This window comes from Corvus hawaiiensis, chromosome 26, assembly GCF_020740725.1.
Source record: "Corvus hawaiiensis isolate bCorHaw1 chromosome 26, bCorHaw1.pri.cur, whole genome shotgun sequence".
Classification (NCBI taxonomy): domain Eukaryota; kingdom Metazoa; phylum Chordata; class Aves; order Passeriformes; family Corvidae; genus Corvus; species Corvus hawaiiensis.
In genome coordinates, this window is record NC_063238.1 from 21,392,480 (window position 1) to 21,410,579 (window position 18,100).

Genomic DNA, 18,100 nt, shown 5'->3' on the forward strand with positions numbered 1-18,100 from the left:
AGAGAAAAGCAGCGCAGCCCGCCAAGGCAGAGATGTCACAGTAGGATCCCTGACAGCAGTTTAACAGGTCACAAGTTTTGGGCACCAAGGGCCATCTCTCAGCTGTGTGTTCTTACAGCACCTGATGAAGTGGGGACAACAGTTCCTGCAAACTTCAAGTAAAGGCACTGACATGTGCAAGACAGACATTGCAGCCAAGCCAGCCTCCTCAGCTCTGCAAAATGTCTGTTCCAGACTTTGTCATGAAGCAAATCTCCTAGTTGTGGCTCAAAAGGAATGCAAAAAAGCCCAAATCTCACTGCCATTTAAACAATCTTTTGTCAACTGAATATATTGCATCAGCTCATTGCAAGAAATATAACTCATGTCATAGTTCAGGATGCCTGCAACAGACATGCAGCTATCTCTTTTAGTTGACTTCCTCCGAAATCTACCAGCAAGATGCATCCTGCTGTCTGGAAGTTCATCTCCAATTCCACTGACTACAGAGAAAAGGTGGTCCCTGAATATGGGCAAATTTGACCTAACTGACCTCCAGCCTTTAACTGACTTGCTGAAGTTGAAATACTACCATAGCTAATTTGTTAAAAATAACTGAAACCTCAGCTAGCAAGAGAAGAGAGACAAATTATCTTTTTCCACTAAAAAACCTCCACCCTTCACAGACGCCTAATTAGGGCTTGTTGGCAGGCAGGCTTAAGCAGCAAAGTGGATTTGGTACATCAGGAGTAAGTTCCATGAAGCATTGTGAAAGAAGAATACTGCAAAGCTAAAAATTGAATGGGTCAGGTTGGCCATGAATAGGTCTCAGCACAAAGACTGTAATGGCTATGCTGCTCATTTTTCTAGACCTTTTGATGTGAGCTGCTGCAGGTCACCTGCCACATTTCTGTGGTTTTGATTCAGTAGTGGAAAATGCACCAGGTCCCATGAGCATTCCCCATCCTGCCAGCAACATTTCCCACACATTTTCATCAGTAAAAAAACCCCACAAGACAACCAACCAGACCAAACCCAAACCCCAGAAGCTAATGTGTAATCAAATCCTGCAGCAGACAATGAAATTATGATTTTAATGCAAGCTTACACACTGACCTTCTGATGCAGCAATAAAATTGAAGTTAGTCAGTCCATGCTGGGATATTTCCAAGTGGATTGACACACAGTACATCCTCTTTCACTGTGTGGATGCCCCTGTAGGGAGGATGAATGTCAAAGAAGATTTTTTTTAAGCTTCTAGAAACAGACTGCTGCTGAGCAGTGTTTGCGCTGGGATCCGGCAAGTCCTTTTAGATTAGTCTAGTGGGTTTTTTTCCAATTACCACTTGTAGATACGTTCCAGAGAAGGTGTTAAGGCCTTCCTTGCAAGTTTACACACCTGAGGTTGTTTTTCTTGGTTATCCTTTTATGGATCTATTTGAAGGAGCCTGGAATCTACCAAGATTTAAAGCCATGAGGATCAGTCCAGTTACTGTGTGCTCAATACTGCTATTCTCCCAGGGAGTTTCTGAATCCAGGCTAGTGTCCAGGAGCAGGCTTCAGATCTCAACTGGCAGACATGGGCTGTGCTGTAAGTCTATACTTTCTCTTGTATAGACTTCAAATTGTTGTGTCCAAGCAAGGTGACCTAGTTGGGCAGTATAATAATAAAATACCATTATGCATAAAAATATATCTATCAGAGTGCTAAAAGAATTGTAGATTCCCTGAAATGGGGCTCTACAGAGAATTAGAAGCAGAGAGAGGAGGAAAAGAGAAGGGAGGCCTCAGGCTTTTGGGATATCTGGGTATCAGCCACAAGCTGTCAATTTTTGCAAGGTAAACAAAGGAGATGAGATCTTGATTAAGAAAGGAGGGACTGACATGGGCAGAAGTATCCTCTTGTCTACTCCCAGAAGTGAATTTCAGTTCTAGCTCTTCTATCTATGGTGTGAGACTGAGGAATGATTGATGGGCCAAAGCCAGAGGTATGAGATTCAGTGAGACCAAGTGCTGTGTCCTTCACCTGGGTCACAATAACCCCATGCAGTGCTACAGGCTTGGGGAAGAGCGGCTGAAAAGTGGCCCATCAGAAAAGGACCTGGGAGTGCTGGCTGACATGGTTGGATGGTTACAAGCTCTTTGTGAGGGTTAGACATGGCAGAAGAGGTGTGGGTTTGCATTGCATAGCCTGGTTTTGTTATTCTTATCTGTTTGGGGCTTTTTGTTTATTATTCCTTTTCCTTAGTTTATTCATGAAATTACAACAGTTATTTGCCTTATTAAGGTATTTGAGTGTTCAGTTATCAGTCTGCCCAGACAACTTTTGAACAAGTCAAGAGACTAACTTCTGAAGTATTAGTTATACAGCAGTAACTCCAGAACAGTATTGTCATCAAGAAAAATCTGGCCGCAAAAAAGAAATGTTAAACGTATCCTGTTAAGTCTCAGTTCAGTCTCATTCACTCTAAGACTGATAAATCATGACCAGACCATGGGAACAACAGTGCCACAGCAGCATCAGCATGTTCTTTTGAAGAGTCATTCCTATGTGTTCCAAAAAACCCAAACCTTCCTTGCAAGCATCACTCAGTAACAGTCACAGTATTTTGGGGTTATAAACATGCACCAGAGGTCAATGAGACAAAGAAAGCAGATACTACACTGTTTCCTCATCAAGTCATTCAGTAATTATGGTTCTCTCTGACATTTAACACTGATGAAGACACTCTATCAGAGACATACAAGGATTTATATAGACAGAAAAACTAGAATGTAAAATGAGAACTTAAGCCAATAGTTAAATTGATACAACCCTTCATATGAACATTTTTGCTTCAGCACAGAGAAGTTTCAAAAAACACTAGTTCATGGTGTTTTGGAGACTGTCCAAGCTAAATTTTAAAAGTTGCTTTAGGTCTGAAATAAGCACCCCCAAGAGGAACACTATCAGCTTAACTATGTTAGGTTATCTGTATGGATACAATTATACAAGCATAATTGATCAAACTTTCTCCTGAAAAATACTGTACAGCTCTCAGCATACACTTGCTGCTTTGATAAATGTACAGGATAAAATCTACATTTCAAAGGGAAAGATTTTACTCAGTTCTTGCTCTGGGAAGATGTTGCACAAATACATTTTCACTGCTGTCAGTTAAATAGATCATTTTGTCACCTGCTTGTTTGGTGGGTGAGAATTAAGTCAGGAACTACTTGTAACAATTCAGCCCATACAAATCCATGGAAGCCTGTGTCCAATGTGCTGAGAGAGCTGGCTGCTGTCATTTCAAGGCTGCTCTCCATGATCTTTGGAAAGCCACAGAGATCAAGGATCCCCACTGACTGGAGGCAAAAACCCCACTTATTCATATAGTTTCAGAAAAAGCCAAAATAGCAACTTGGAGAAGATCACTGAGCCCATTTTTTACATTCAAGATCTCCTGTATTTCAGCTTGCACACATTGCCTTTTGTCCTTTCCCTAGGCACCACCAGAGAAGAGTCTGTTCCCCCTTCAGCTGTTTATATACCTTGACAAGACCCCCCAAGACTTTTCGTCCCCAGCCTAAACAATCTTATCTCTCATTCTCTCCTTGTAATTTTAGTCTTCAATCCTATTATTCCCTGGCCTCTTGCTGGATGCCCTACAGATGCCCTCTTGTTCTTGGAGCTCAGCACTGGACACGCCCTTCAGATGTGTCTCACTGTTCCAGGGTGGAGGGGCAGGATCACCTCCCTCCACCTTACTGGCAACACTGTGCCTGATGGAGATCAGGAAGCTCTGAGCTTTTAAGGCCATGAGGGTGCACTGCTGGCTCATGCTCAACTTCATGTCCACCAGGACCCCCAGGGCCCTTTTCTGCCAAGATGATTTCCAATCAGTTGGCCTGGTGCCTGGGGTTTTTATTCCTCCAGGTACAAGACTTCATATTTCCCTTCTCTGAACTCCATGAGGTTCTTGTTCGCCCATTTCTCCATGTTAAAGTCCTTCTGAATAGCAGCACAGCCTCCTGGTGCATAAACAACTCTGCCCTATGACCCAGGCCATCAATGAAGGTTGCTAACAGTGTAAGGATCCTGCACTGATTGGATGCACCAGTAAAACAAGCTTTCAGCTTGGCTTCATGTCACTGATCACAGCTCTTTGAACACAGGGTCCAGCCAGCTCTCAACACACCTGCTCACCATCTGCATCACACAGTCCATAATTCATTGCTTTGGGGAGATGCTATGGAGGACAGTGTCAAAAGCCTTGATAAAGGCAAGATAAACAACATCCACTCTCCCCTCATCCACTGAGCCAGTCATCTGTAGCAGAAGGCTATCAGGTTGTCAGACATGCTTTACTTTCCATAAATCCATTCTGGCTACTACTAATCACCTTCTTGTTCATTTTGGAAATAGTTTCCAGGACTATTTGCTCCATTATCTTCCCAGACATCAAGGGAACAGTCTTGTTCCCCTGTATCTTCTTGTCTAAAGGAAGGATAGGAAGGACACTTGCTTTACTCCAGCCTTCAGGAATCCTGTCCATTGCCAAGCTCTTTCAGATAATTAAGAACAGCATCACAAACACATCAGTCAGCTCCTTCACCAGTCATGGGTGCATCCCATAAAACTGTGTATAGTCCATTTCTTTAAGCATTTCTTACCTTGAGACTTCTCATCCAAGGGTTAATCTTCATTGCCTTAGCTTTTCCCACTGGTGTCAGGGGCCTGGAACCCCAAAGGCTGGTCTTCCCAGTAGACACCAAGGCAAAAAAGACATGGAGTACCTCAGCCTTCTCCATGTCCTTTGTCACATGGATTCTGGTCCTGCTTAGCAGCAGGCTCACACTTCCTCTAATCTTCTTTTTGCAGCTGGTGTATCTGTGGAAGGCCTATTGTTCTCCACAACCCTCGCCAAATTCAGCTACAGGCGGCTTTGCCTTTCCTTCCCTAACCCCATTCCTAGGCATCTGCACAGGATCTCTGCCCCCCTCACAGGATACCTGTACCAGCAGTCTTCCATACAGATGTTTTTCATGGTGGTACATGGCAGGGAAATTATAGGCTGTGGGGCATGAGTTGAAACAAGAGAGGTTCAGCCAAGATACGGAAAAAATTCCCTACCCCATGCACCTTTCATGTGTTTTTTATCTCTGTCCTGCTCGCCTATGGAGCTCCTGCATGTTGATCAGGAAAGGCAGCAGTCAGCAGGGATGTGCAACACTGCTCGGATGCACATTAGCACCTGATCAGCAATACAAACCGATTCCCAGAGGAACTGCTGCACTAAAGCAAGCATTGGGACACTCAGTACCTGCTACCTGAACAGGGTGCTCAGCATTTGGATTTTCACTAACCTGTAGCATTAAAGAACAGACTGACAATTTTTAATAGGCCATTTTTTTATTGAGAGTTAAGATCATGTTTCCCCCAGTGCGCAGAATGCACTATGAAAACAAAATACAGAAGATCACTTTAGTAAATACACACTGGTTAAGTGACGCTACTTTTTTTTTGGCAAAGTGCTGTATTTTGTCTGTTTTCAGCTTGTGTTAAACTATTAAAAATAAGAGCCACACATTCTTCCATATCAAAAGGACTGCTACAAATAGAGAAGTGGCTCTGGAGAGAAGCTGCCATATATGCATAGACTGATGTACAGTATTAATCCCAACTGAAATGTCCCTTTTGAATCTTCAAGTTTGCTGTGTAGAAGGCACAGTTTAAAATGCAAATCTGTCCATTGACCAATACATATGAAAATACAATTTCAGCAAGATTCATGAATATCAATCAGTATGAGACAGTGCAAGGCCTCCACTTTTACAAGAAAAAACACACACTTTAATACAATTCAAAAAACCATATAAAAAGCCACACAGCTCACTATTAAAACAGAAAACCAAAACAAATCTAATTGCCCAATAGCTCCAGGCACAAACCAGGGCTAGATCAACATAAATACGTAAAACAAATTAATAAAAAGCCATTGATGCAGTACTATCTCACACAATAATATGGTTTCCAATATTACAAATTGAGAAGCACAGCTTTGTGCAAATAGTTTATATCCTGAAAGATATAGGTTTTCATCACCAGAAAGTCATCTAGTAATGCAGTATAAAAAGATCAGTATCTCCCAATTCTAGGAGCAGTCTAAAGTTGCATTTACTTGCCTATTGAGAAGAACAGACCAAGGCTCTCATTTTAATGCCTGGGAGCCTTATACTCTCAACTCCATCTCCCCATTCAGAGTTAAGGGATTACTTACTCCTTCCAACATAGGGAGGTGGAGACTCCATCTTCCTTCATTTCACTTTAAGAAAATTAAAGCTGAAGGAAAGTAGTTACTTTTATATAAAGAAAAGTAATACAGGAAAGTAAAGAATTTTCCTGAGCTAGAAAGATGGCAGCAAGGATAATAAAGTTTAAGCTAGACAAAGTTGGAGTGATAAAGGTAGATAATCTGAGGCAAGTAAGAGTACTTATTTGCAGATAAACCAAAGTGTTTGGACCACACGAAAATTGTTGTACGGACATGGGCACATACTACTGAAAAGAGCAGTAACAAAATACCTCTTTGGGAAATGCATGATGTTACCAATTTTGTTTTCTTTGAGTGTCCATGTGAATTCAATGTGTCAAAAAAAAAAAATAAAAAACAACTAACCAAAAAACTAGCGTATCCAGGAAAGCACCTCTTGCTTTTGTACATTTAATTATTTTCAACATCCCTTTGTGACAATCCTAACTAATTCCAGTGAAGCAGCACATCTGCATTGAAACAGAGGTTATAAATGCTGTTCCCTGTATGCTAAGTAGGTTCCACAACAATTCCAGCTGCAGAACATGCAACAGTACCACTACATCAAGGTCAATGTGAATTGTTGGGGTTTTGCTTCAGTGAAATTTAAGCATTTGGCTGAATTTAAATACTTCATAGGCCTGGAAAAATTCATTATTGACCTTGCCTTATTTCAAAGGCTGCTCACATGACTCCTTATACCAACTTCTATATAAGGACTACTGGAAGACACAGTTGAGCATAATGTTAACACTTTAATGCCCTAGGTACTAAACACAAGGGAAAATAGCAAGTCACATTAAGCACTGGCAGAAAGGAAGATAAACTTACATTTATTTCCCCCCTTTCTTCAGTGCAGATTTCTGCTTCCTTACCTTCATATCCATTTAATCCACTTCCCAGATCAATCTATCAGGGTTCAGTATGCTGCTGGCTGCTGTGTAACACACAGTTTTTGTTAACAGGTGAATGTTACTTTACCTGTAGTTGTAGTTGGCAGTGCCTGCCAACTTCCAAAACATCTCACACAGTGTTCTTAAGAAAACTACTTGCTAGTTTTGAATGGCTTTTCTTTCCTGTTGGCCCATGGAATTGCTATCCAGTCTTTCTGCCTCCACTGGGCTAGGAGAACAACCATGGCTGATGAATCAATTTTTATACACTCTGTTACCACTGTGTTTAGTTCAGCACCCACTTCTCCCTGCCTCACACCGCCCTTCATTTCCAGCCCCTATTAACTCGGACTTCATTTTCTTAGAGAGAAAGAGAGAAAATTAGGAGAACTTCGAATAAAAGCTTCCTTCTAGCTACTTTTGAGCTACTCTCAATCTGTAAATATGAGACAATCTAACAGCAATTTGTAGCTCAGGAATAGCTGTCCACCAGCCTGACTTCTTTGAAGAGCAGTCAGCTACTGATGGGATTAAAAGAAGGTCAATCCACCATCTTTTTTCTTTAACTAGACTAGAGATTAAATGAGATAGGGTAGGGGAAATACATGTTTCAAAGACAGAAATAGTTAGAGAAAGGAGTTAGAGAAACTCAAACTTTACCAAGTAAAACCCAGTTCAGTTCTCTGTGTTGTGCATCTGCACATTACCCAAAGGTTCGCTTTTCTTCCCACTCCACTGTGAGGTACTACACCTGTAACACCAGTGCCCTCTTGTACTGCAACAATATTGGTGGGACATCTAACCCTCTTTCAATATCCACATCAAGCATCCAGCACACCTACACAGACCCCACTAACACAAGTAAGTTCTAGGAATTTAGATGAGATGTCCTTCTTGAAACAGCCCAGCACAGCTATGTAATATCCACTGGCAGCTATAGTATTTCCTTGTTAGAAAGTAATCATATATGCTGAATACAGACAGATACACAAGCTGTCAAGTACTGGTCATTAAAGCATATGGCTAACCTCAAATTTTCTAAATCCATTTTGATTAATGGAAAATGATTTCCATCTCAGTTAAGTTTCTTTAAAATACCAACTAAGAACCCATCTATACATCATAGTTTATAAAACAGCACACAAACTATCGTACTGATAGGCTTCCAAGACATTGATATTTAACATCAACATTTAGAACTTGCTGCAAGATGTTTGGAGATTTATGTGCCTTTTGAAAATAATACAACACTAGTTATGAGTGTATTTGAGGGATTGACAATCAGCTTCAGATTGACCACACCTACCTACACATGAAAACAAGAACAACCTAAGAAACAATTAGACCATAGATTAAAACCACCAAAAACCATCAGTAATTGAACTGACGCTGGCAAGGCTGGTGAACAAACAGTCCGTTGTGCTTGATTTGCCGAGAGTGGCAATCCCTGGTAAGGTTTTGGCGACGGAGACTGTTTCTGTTGATGTAGTGTCTTTCATTGTGTTCTTTTATCCAGTGGGTAGGACGAAAGCTCTTTTTTTTTTCCAGAAAAGTTGAACTAGTAGCAAGAGCCGTGACATAGCAGTGAACACTCTGTCCCGTTTCATTTCGGGCCTCCAGTCTAGAAGTGTAATAAGGTATCAGTCACTACTGAGGTGCATTGGAAAGACAAGCAAAATAAAGGGTAGAACATGGACATCAATATCCAGCATTTCAAAAGGGTACCCTTTGGACAGAGATTTGGGCTGAGGTGAGGTCAAGGCACTTACCCACACCGGTAAGTAATGTGTAGTGCGGCTAATTCACTTTTTGTGTGAAGGCCCCACAACAGCCTTTGAACTTCTGGTGTCTTACTCTACTGTGCTCTTTCTTCCCCACACCAGCTCCCTAAGCCCAGGATGTAATACAGATCAGAAATATAAGACAAGGTGTGTCACACTGCTCCAGCTTTAGAAGACTTGAGAGTTATTCACTAGGCAAAGTTTGGTTTAAAGGCATCTTGAACACAGGAGGTTCAGCCTCAAAACAGATGCACCTAACAAAAGTGCATTTCAATTGCCACCACACAAGTAAATCCAAACAACGTGCATGCAGAGGAATGGAAAGGTAGACCAGTTGTGACACACATGAGAAATAACTTAGAAGGATTGCTCCTCAATCAGCCCCCTCAATTTCATGAGCGGTGAGTCAGCATTTTTGGCAAACCCTTGCTTCATCATGCACTAGTGAAAAACAAACCAGCAGCCTACGCAAGCAGCGACTGACATATTGAAAAAGGACTTCCCCACTTGACAGAACAATCACTGGCATTTCCTGAAACTTCCAAAGCAAAGTTAAAAATACTCTAGCCATTTTAAAAGCAAAGCAAAACCCAAATCTGAGTGCTAGAGCTGTTGTGAGACCAGGGACAGCAGAGTTTCTTGCCTTCTGTCTCCCCACTCAGGGCCCAACAACCAGCTGTCAACTGGTCAGTGGTGCCCAGGAAAGATGTCTGCAAGACCAGGAACTTGCTCAGGCATGAGCAAGAGGTCTCTTGGGAAGTCTGTTTTTCAGCACTAGCATGACTTTATGATAAAGTCTCTTCTGGAAGAGCTTAACTTGCAATTATTTTATGATGTCTCTGTAGACATAAATCAGGTCTGCCATGCCCATGGTATGCCCTTTGTAGCTTTACTCTGGGAGTCTGCAAGTACCTGACATGAAGTAAACTCTCTTGCCTCCCCCCACTCCACAAGGAAATACTCCTTGTTATCAAGGGAATACTCCCTACCTTCTACTTTTTTCTTATTTTAAATATCCTAGCCTTGCTTTTGGATCCCTGGGTAGCTTCAGACTGACTGAAGACTACAGACTGCAGAACAGTCATATGTGACATTCTGGTCTTCCCCTGTTTATTCACTGGATATTGTCCTAAACCTAGCATTTGAAATATCAAGCAAAAATTAAGTGAATAACAAGCACAAATCAATCCACAGTGCCTTGTAAATACAGTCTTTGCAGATTACACCAGTTTAATTTACATGAGGGTACCTGCAAATATGGGACTACTATTTTCTATGTGGAGTGATCCCTTAGGACATCCAACAGTGCTGGAAGTGGAACTTCAAGTGAAGCCCTTCTGGGGAAAGCTATTAAGGAGTCAGGAAGCCACACCACAGTCATTGCAACCTGTATTTCCTAAGTATACCCTTAGCTAGCAAAGGGCAGCAACTGCTAATACAAACTTGTGGTTTTGTTATGGAAAAATATGACTAATCTGACAAATAGGGAGGTTTATACAACATCCTTTTGCTTTGAAAGGAATTTAAAATGAGAAAAGATATTTCCTCCACAAAAGGACAGAACATGTTTAAACTTGCTGGCTGAAGATACTTAAGCTTTTCCCCCCCTCTTATCAAACACCCTTCCAGCAATGGTTTGCAAACCAACACACTTCTATTTGTCATCATAAAGTGACACTGGGATAGCAGAGGTGGTTTGAATTAACTAAAAGGCCACATACTCTTCCAAAATGTAGCATTTTGGTACCTTAGGCGCATTTGGTAGGCTGGCACTAGTGAGTTCCATGCACCAAGAGGAACAGGGTTGATAAATCTCCATCACACTGTCAAAATGGGATTTCAGAGGGGTTGTGTCTTCAGCCAGACCATCACTACACACATTCACTGCTGCGCTTCCAGTGTCTATTTTGCTAGAAAGCAGAAGTGTCCTGCTCACTGTGCTACAGAACCACACCTCACAAGAAACATCAAAGGCTTCAGACCCCCAACCCAACTATTTCAGTAATTTTTTTGCACTTAGCATTTTGGCTTGTTAAAGCAGATGTAGTTAGGCTTGATCAAGTAATCATTTGGCACAAAGGTTAGTCCTAAAACCAGTATTGCTTTGGCAGACAAGGCTCTAGAGGAAGCAGTGTTGCTAGCAGCCTGATCAAACAAAAAGCACTGTCCCAAAACAGCAGTACTTACTGTGCCAGTGTGCCTTAAGCAGCTTTTCTTGGCCCTACAATATTAAATCGCCAACCATTAAACCACTAGAGACTTCAAAACAGCTTTTGAAACTTACTGCAATATCAGTGTAATCAATGTTCCCAAATTCTGCAGTCTACCTCAGCTTTAGACTTAAGTCTTATTCCAGTTGTCACACAAAGAACCCTGTACAAGAGCCTAGATCCTCTGACAAAGCAACAGCACGGAGTCCAGCGTGAAGAAACTTAACTACACACCAGCTGAAGAGCACACCTTTAGCTTCTCCACATATTAAAGCAGCTTAACTGTACTGTATATAATATAAGACAGGATTCTTCTCTGGAAGAATTTACATCAGTATCCCTAGTTAAAGTGACTGAAAAGTCAGTATCCAACTTTGAGTGTTACTATTCACTGCAAGTTGGTATTTTAGATAAAGTGGCTTACTGTCTTTTGCTAGGGCATGCCTTGCAGCCAACAGTACTCCTGCAGATTCCTTCAGACCCTCACTTTAAAGGTGCTGCTGCTCATAGTTTCCCCCAATTTAACTTAAGCTAGACCCCTGATGCTTAACATCATGAACTGTCCTCCCCAAATAATTACACAAATCCCACTCCAAGATCAATAGTATCAGCACTATACAATTCAACATTATACAGCAGCATGTCATCTCAAAGCCACCTGTTTCTTTGAAGTAAGAACTTAAATATGGCAAGGAGATGATCAGACAAGTCAATAGGCATCTACCTACAGCAACTCAACTGCTACACTCATTTCTTCCTGTGTATCAAAGCTTAGTATACTGTGATTTTTTTCCTTAGTATTATTGTTTCTAAACTTAACTAGATGGGATGAAAAGTCAGTCTTTGTTATCAACTGGAATTAACAAAACACCCAATTATTTCAAAATCAGTGAATGCACAGTCAAGTGTGGAGTCATAATGGCCAAGAAATACTCTATTTGCATACATCCATGTATACTATACTTGTATAGCTGTATACACAAACACCAAAGAACGCCAGTGCATGGCAAATGTGCCTCTACAATAAACCCACATGGATAGATTTTTAGGACCCAAAACCAAAAAGCACAACTTCTACTTTTAGTAAGGTAAGAAGTTTGCAGCACCAATTTTTACATTAAGGCGACTAAGTCTTCTGGAATCTTTCAGTTTGCTTTTGTTCCACAAGCCACTTGTGGGAAAACTTAATCCTGTCCTTATCTATCACTAGGTTGACGAATGAAAAAAAAAGCCCTAAGAATCCTCTCACCTAGATCCCAAACCACTTCCCTGTCAGGATAATTAAAGTTCTATGTTTCATCTCACAAGGTGACTGAAAGAGTACTGACTAGCAGTTATGAAAAACACACACATCTATGGAGGGGGCAAAGTGCTTTCATATCTACATTAGTGGCTGTGCAGTTAACTGCCACCAGTTTCAACATGACTGGAACATACTCTCCAAGGGAGTAATAAGGTTCCATAAAAATATTTATGGAGTGTAGTGCCAAAACAGCACACCCAACTGTTTCCCGACATGGTCATCTTGTATAACATTTTTCTGAGCGGGCAGGCACCCGCCCACTCTACACACCTTGTGTAGTGTTCATGCTTTATTCACCTCCTCTGAAATAAGATGGAAAATTCAGTATTAAGTGTCTAAGCTGAACAAGTAGAAACCAGATATTTTCAGCACCAGATGTCCTTGACAAGAGAATTCAAACATACCTGGGACTACCTGGGCTGTGAAACTCCTCATCCCCACATCCAGTCTCATTAAGGCTGTGACAGGTATTATGGACAGCATACACAGACATGCTGGGATGCTCTATTAGGAGGTTCTCCATCGGACTGGTCTCCACTTTGATAGTGGTTAATCCACCTGCAGTAAAACATGGGGGAGGGGTAATAAACCAGCTCTCCTCCATAGGACACGATTCAAACTGGATGAAGCAAGACTCGCTGGCCTCTGGCAAGTGTTCCAAGGGAGATGATAAACAAGAGAAGACGGGTGAGCTGTCCGTGGCCGATGCTTCAACAATGTCTGCTTCCTCCACGGAGCAATTAGTGCAAGTGTCTGCTGTAGGGGACCATTTGTCAGTGGAGAGGAGCCAATGGATGTTGGTGATCGCAGGAGGTCGAAAACAACAAGGTTGCACATAGCGAGAAATGGGATATAAAAAAATAATAGTAAACAAAAAAACAAAGTAAAAAAAAAAAAAAGCCCTGTTAGCACATACACAAGTTTTTACTTTTGAAAAGCAGGGGAGGGGAAAAGGGAGTTCCCAGACAAGCCATGTTAGAAATGTGAAACAACTGTTATCAGTAAAGCTATATAATTGCAAAATAAGTCAAATATATTTTATTTGTACAAGTGGTTCTGTTGAAGCCTGTGTCAGGCTTATAAACCTGACATCACTTCTCTCACCTATTTACACAACATGTATTAGTACATTTGTTTGGAAGACACCCTACACTCTAATCCCACACTGGTTTTGCTTAGATAAAGTTTCCCCAAGCTACTGGTTTGTTCACATAGACTAAGACAAGCAAGAGCCAGAGCAAGACAAAGGCAGAGCTTATGTCTGACAGGTATCTTACCTATAAAGTCAACCAGAATCCACTCGTCATCTTCTTTCTCACTGAACTCTGGCTCTTGGCTGGACAAGCTATCAATCTCTCCCATGAGCATGTTATTTAACCTCTGGAACATTACTAAGGCAGGAACAAGACTTTGGCTGGTAGGTCTTTATATCCAAGGTTCAAGGCACAGCTCACACTGTACTAGCAGAGTGGCATAGACTTGAGATTAAAGTGCAAAGATGCTTTATCAGCTTAGGTATGGGACATGCAGAAGCATGACTTGTAAACAGTTTATGTGAAACCTGCAAAAAATGGTGACAAGGATCTTAATGACAAAGACACAAGTAACAGCCCTAGAGAACAAACTAAAAGCCCATTGTTGGTGCAGTCTGAGGTACCAGTGAACATTTTTCCCTAAAGAGGAGAGGCAGCTTCACTGGCATTCACCATCCCCTCCCAGCTAGATACACACAAAAAACCCAGTCCTAGGCCTCTCCTGAGAGCTGATTGCCTTTATCTCAATCCTCCTCCCCAAGAAAAGGTCTGTTCAGCTTCTCCTAAGGGAGGAGAAGACTCTTGTACAGGACTCTTGCATCTACGCTCCTCCAGCTCCCTGCCTGTCTTCCTCCACGTCAGAGAGATGCCAAGGGTAAGGGCATGTTTTCTGCTCCAGACAACTCATCTCATCTGCTGACACAGAGGATCCCCTGTGAGGGCTCCCACGGAAGCCCTAAGCAGTGTTTCTTCTCCCTTCCATCACACACATTTCAGGGCCACTGACTACAAGTTAACACAGTAGCAAGGCTCATCCTGTCTTCAGGTTCAAAGTACACCACAGAGTTACCAGTGAGCTAATTTTCACAACAACCACCCAACTAATCATGTATCCTAAGTCTGAGGAACATGGAAAAGTATCAGGTATGTTTAACCAAACCCAGGGCTTATTTCTCAATTCACTCCCCTAAATCTGATGGTCACCATAAGCCTGACCTCTGCATCTGGCAGTTAAGACAAAAAACCCCATTAGTACCAAGAAGCTGAATGTTTAAACACCTCAGATCAGCACACTTAACAGCCTTTGATATTTATGTATAAGCCAATAAATAGAAGCTATTAAAGCAGCTGAAAAAGTAAAAACTATGGGGAAAATAGTCACCAACTTAACTACAAATTACTTTTGCCTATAGCAATATTTGAATCATCACAGAATTATTACAGATGAAATACCTGTTTGATAATTAAATAGGAAAGAATATATCCATGTAAGACATGTATGAGTGCCTGCATTCAGAAAGGGAGTAAGATACATGAGAGTAGACAAACCCAGATATTAAAAGATACAACCCATAAAGAATATTATTTAAGGCCAGTATACCCTGCTTCACCCTAGAACTCTCAGGCCACACTAAAGAGTTGTTTGGCCCTCCTGTGTCATCTTATCCCAGGACACCAGACCCCATCACCTACTTGTTCAATTTAAGGACAAACACTTGCCCCATGCAGCACTGCTTCTGTACACATTTATGCAGCTTCCTCCCTATTCAGATAGCACAAAAGGATAGCAGCAGAATTTAAAGTAGTCTTCAGGAGCAATATGAAAAAGTATAGTGAAACTCAAGAAGTTATGCACTCTAATTCCTCAAGAGAAACAACTGACTGCAGGAAAACACGACACTAGAAACAACAGGCTCAGCTGCAATAGTGATACAAGTCTATTTTTAAGGACTACACTTGAAAATGAAACATCAGGGCTCTCCTAAAGAGAGCTACAAAGATGATCAGAAATCTAAAGAAAATCAATAAAATTTAAAAAATGGAAAAACTTAACAGAGGGAAGGAAAAAATTACAACAGTAGTCAATTATGTGAAGAAAGAGGCAAGCATTTATTGCCTTCTTTTACCCAGAGCAAGCAGAAGTGGCTTTAAACTGCAGCAAAGTTCAACTTTCAGTGGTTACTAGCAGGAAACACTTTTAACCATTAAGGTTACTAAGCCCTGGATGGGTTACCTAAGGAAATGCCAAATGCCTACAGTGCTCCTAAGCACCTTCTTGAGGTGGTTTGAGTGCTTCAGTCATAGGCAGAGCTTGCTACAGATAAGGAAATGAACTCTAAGTGAAAGCTTGAAGCCTGTATCTTTCCAGTTGCCTTCCACATCCTTCCCTAACTCTCTCCTGGCACCAGGCCTATGAAGAAATGAGTTTGTTTTTTCTTTAGGCTAACTAGCGAGCCATTGTGTGGCTGCTGATCAGCACTGGCTTTCCCTGTACTCCCACACGTGTATTGCCTCCTTCCTAGACCGAGCCTGGAGGTACCTCCAGGCAGAGGCTGTCTTTTTGTTCTGTGCACAGAGTGGAGCAAGATGAGAGCTCTAGTAAGGCTCCCGAGGCACCACAGCAACATAAAATAATTAACCTCTTAACAAATAAGAGAAAGATCACTGTTCCTGAGAACGTAAGCTAAACAAACCTCAGCTTTTGACCCACAAATGACTTTCTGTAGATCAAAAGCAGTTTGTCCCATTTTTCCCTTCCCCCACCCCAAGGAGGATGCAAAAAGACATCTGAATCATTTTGCCCTGGTCTCATCTCCAGCTGGGCTTAAAACCATGGCACATTTAGAAAGTGGTTGATGCTTTGACATCCTTTTGGCCAAGTGCCTTTAAAAAGGCCATGATTGTGTGCTATTGTGCAAGCCAGAAAGCAAAAGAGAAGTTAGGCTGTTATCAAGGGCCATCGTCCGGGGAGGAAAACAGGACAGAGGCTGAGAGAGGTTTTCGAGTTCTTAGGAACTGTCAGGAAAACACAAGCCTGGGAACAACTGACTCAGCTACAGTAATGATTAAGAGGCTGCTATAGATAACACATCCAATAAATGTCAACAATACAGTACCGCTGCATTAAAAAAAGTATTTTTTCCTTTTTATTTTTTCTAACCTAGCAGAGGAGATGGGATATGTGCTAAGTAAAAAGAAAACACAACCAAAAAAAGACACCTCCCAATCCCTGTGCAGTCCTGTGCTAAGAGAGCCGAGCTGGTGATCCCCCCGCGCCCGCAGCTCTGTAAGCACCACCAGGAGGCTCCACACAGCCGCTTCCAGCGGCGCCGGGGCTGACCCGGCAGAGCCCGCAGCAGCTGCGCACCTTCCCGGCTGCGCTCCGGACGCTGAGCGGGGGGCGGGCGAGAGCACCGGCTGCTCGACAGCCGGGACAACGCCAAATCCCCCCGGCCTCGGCGCCCTCCCAGCGGAGAGAAGCTGGGATGCGCGCAAAGAAAAACGGGAGCTCCGCCGCTGCTGCTGCTGCTTTCCACCGCTCAGACCGCAGGAGACCATCACACCCGGGACACCAGCAGCGCGCTTAGTGCCCGCAGTTCCCCACAAAACGAACTCACCCAGACCACGATCACCCCAGCCCCGCACCCGCGCCGACTCCGCGGAGCCCTTTGTTGTGAGGGCCCGGCGCAGCTGACGGACCGGCCGCCGGCCACGCCCCCCCGCGCCTCCGCCAATGGGCGCCGCCGCCGCCTGTCGCTAACGCACGTGACGGGCGGGCGGGCAGCGCAGGGGGCGGGGCGGAGACCCCGGGCCCCGCCCCTCGGCCCGCCCCCGCCCCGCCCCCGCGGTGTTGGGTTGGGATGGAGCGGAGATCACCGCGTTCCACAGCCGTGCTGTGGGCAGGGACGCCTCCACTAGACCGGGCTGCTCAGAGCCCCATCCAACCTGGCCTTGAGCCCTTCCAGGGATGGGGCAACCACAGCGTCTCTGGGCAACCTGTTCCAGTGCCTCACTGCTCTCATCATGAAAAACTTTATGGTCTCCCTGGAGCCTTCTCAAGGCTAAACAATCCCAACTGTCTGTCTTTCTTCACAGGAGAGGTGCTCCATCCTTCCAATCATCTTGGTGTCACTCCTCTGAACTTGCTCCAACAGGTCACAGAATCACGGAACAGGTGAGGTTGGAAGGGAGCACAGTGGATCGGTCATCTGGTCCAACCTCCCTGCTCAAGCAGGGCCATCCCAGAGCACATGGCACAGGCTCTGTCCAAATGATTCCTGAGTATTTCCAGTGAGAGAGACTCCACAGACTCTCTGGGCAGTCTGTTCCAGTGCTTGGTCACCTGCATGGTAAAGAAGTTCTTCCTCATGTTCGGGTGGAGCTTCCTGTGCATCAGTTTCTGCCCATTGCCTCTTGTCCTATTGTTGGCACCACTGACAAGAGCCTGGCTCATCCTCTTGACACCCTCCCTTCAGAGACTGATAGACATTGATGAGGTCCCCTCTCAGGTATCTCCTCTCGAGGCTGAACAGGCCCAACTCTCTCAGCCTTTCTTCATAAGAGAGATGGGCTCCAGTCCCTTGACCAACTTTGTATCTCTCTGCTAG

The 18,100-nt window shown here is 43.2% G+C and overlaps 1 protein-coding gene across 7 annotated transcripts; it reads right to left on the bottom strand.

Moving 5' to 3' along the window:
* Positions 1-5,352: 5,352 nt before the first annotated feature.
* TP53INP1 (tumor protein p53 inducible nuclear protein 1) lies at positions 5,353-17,217 on the bottom strand. Of its 7 annotated transcripts, none has more exons than XM_048286847.1 (5): positions 17,111-17,217; positions 13,737-14,020; positions 12,864-13,212; positions 11,134-11,167; positions 8,664-8,786 (listed from the first exon to the last, which is right to left on the bottom strand). In XM_048286847.1, the coding sequence occupies exons 2-5, from the start codon at positions 13,846-13,848 to the stop codon at positions 8,769-8,771; spliced, it is 513 nt and encodes a 170-aa protein (XP_048142804.1). In that variant the 5' UTR covers positions 13,849-14,020; positions 17,111-17,217; the 3' UTR covers positions 8,664-8,768. The 7 variants fall into 7 exon arrangements, with proteins under 7 accessions (XP_048142802.1, XP_048142800.1, XP_048142799.1 ...); XM_048286844.1 differs by having other exon boundaries at positions 12,864-13,215; XM_048286848.1 differs by having other exon boundaries at positions 8,664-8,815; positions 12,864-13,215.
* Positions 17,218-18,100: the final 883 nt, after the last annotated feature.

Coding starts and splice junctions, on each gene's coding strand:
- TP53INP1 (XM_048286842.1), bottom strand. CDS start 13,848: ATGTTCCAGAGGTTAAATAACATGCTCATGGGAGAGATTGATAGCTTG. Junction 13,216..13,736: donor GATTCTGGTTGACTTTATAG/GTAAGATACCTG, acceptor GGTCCCCTACAG/CAGACACTTGCACTAATTGC. Junction 8,787..12,863: donor CACAGCCCAGGTAGTCCCAG/GTATGTTTGAAT, acceptor TTACACTTCTAG/ACTGGAGGCCCGAAATGAAA.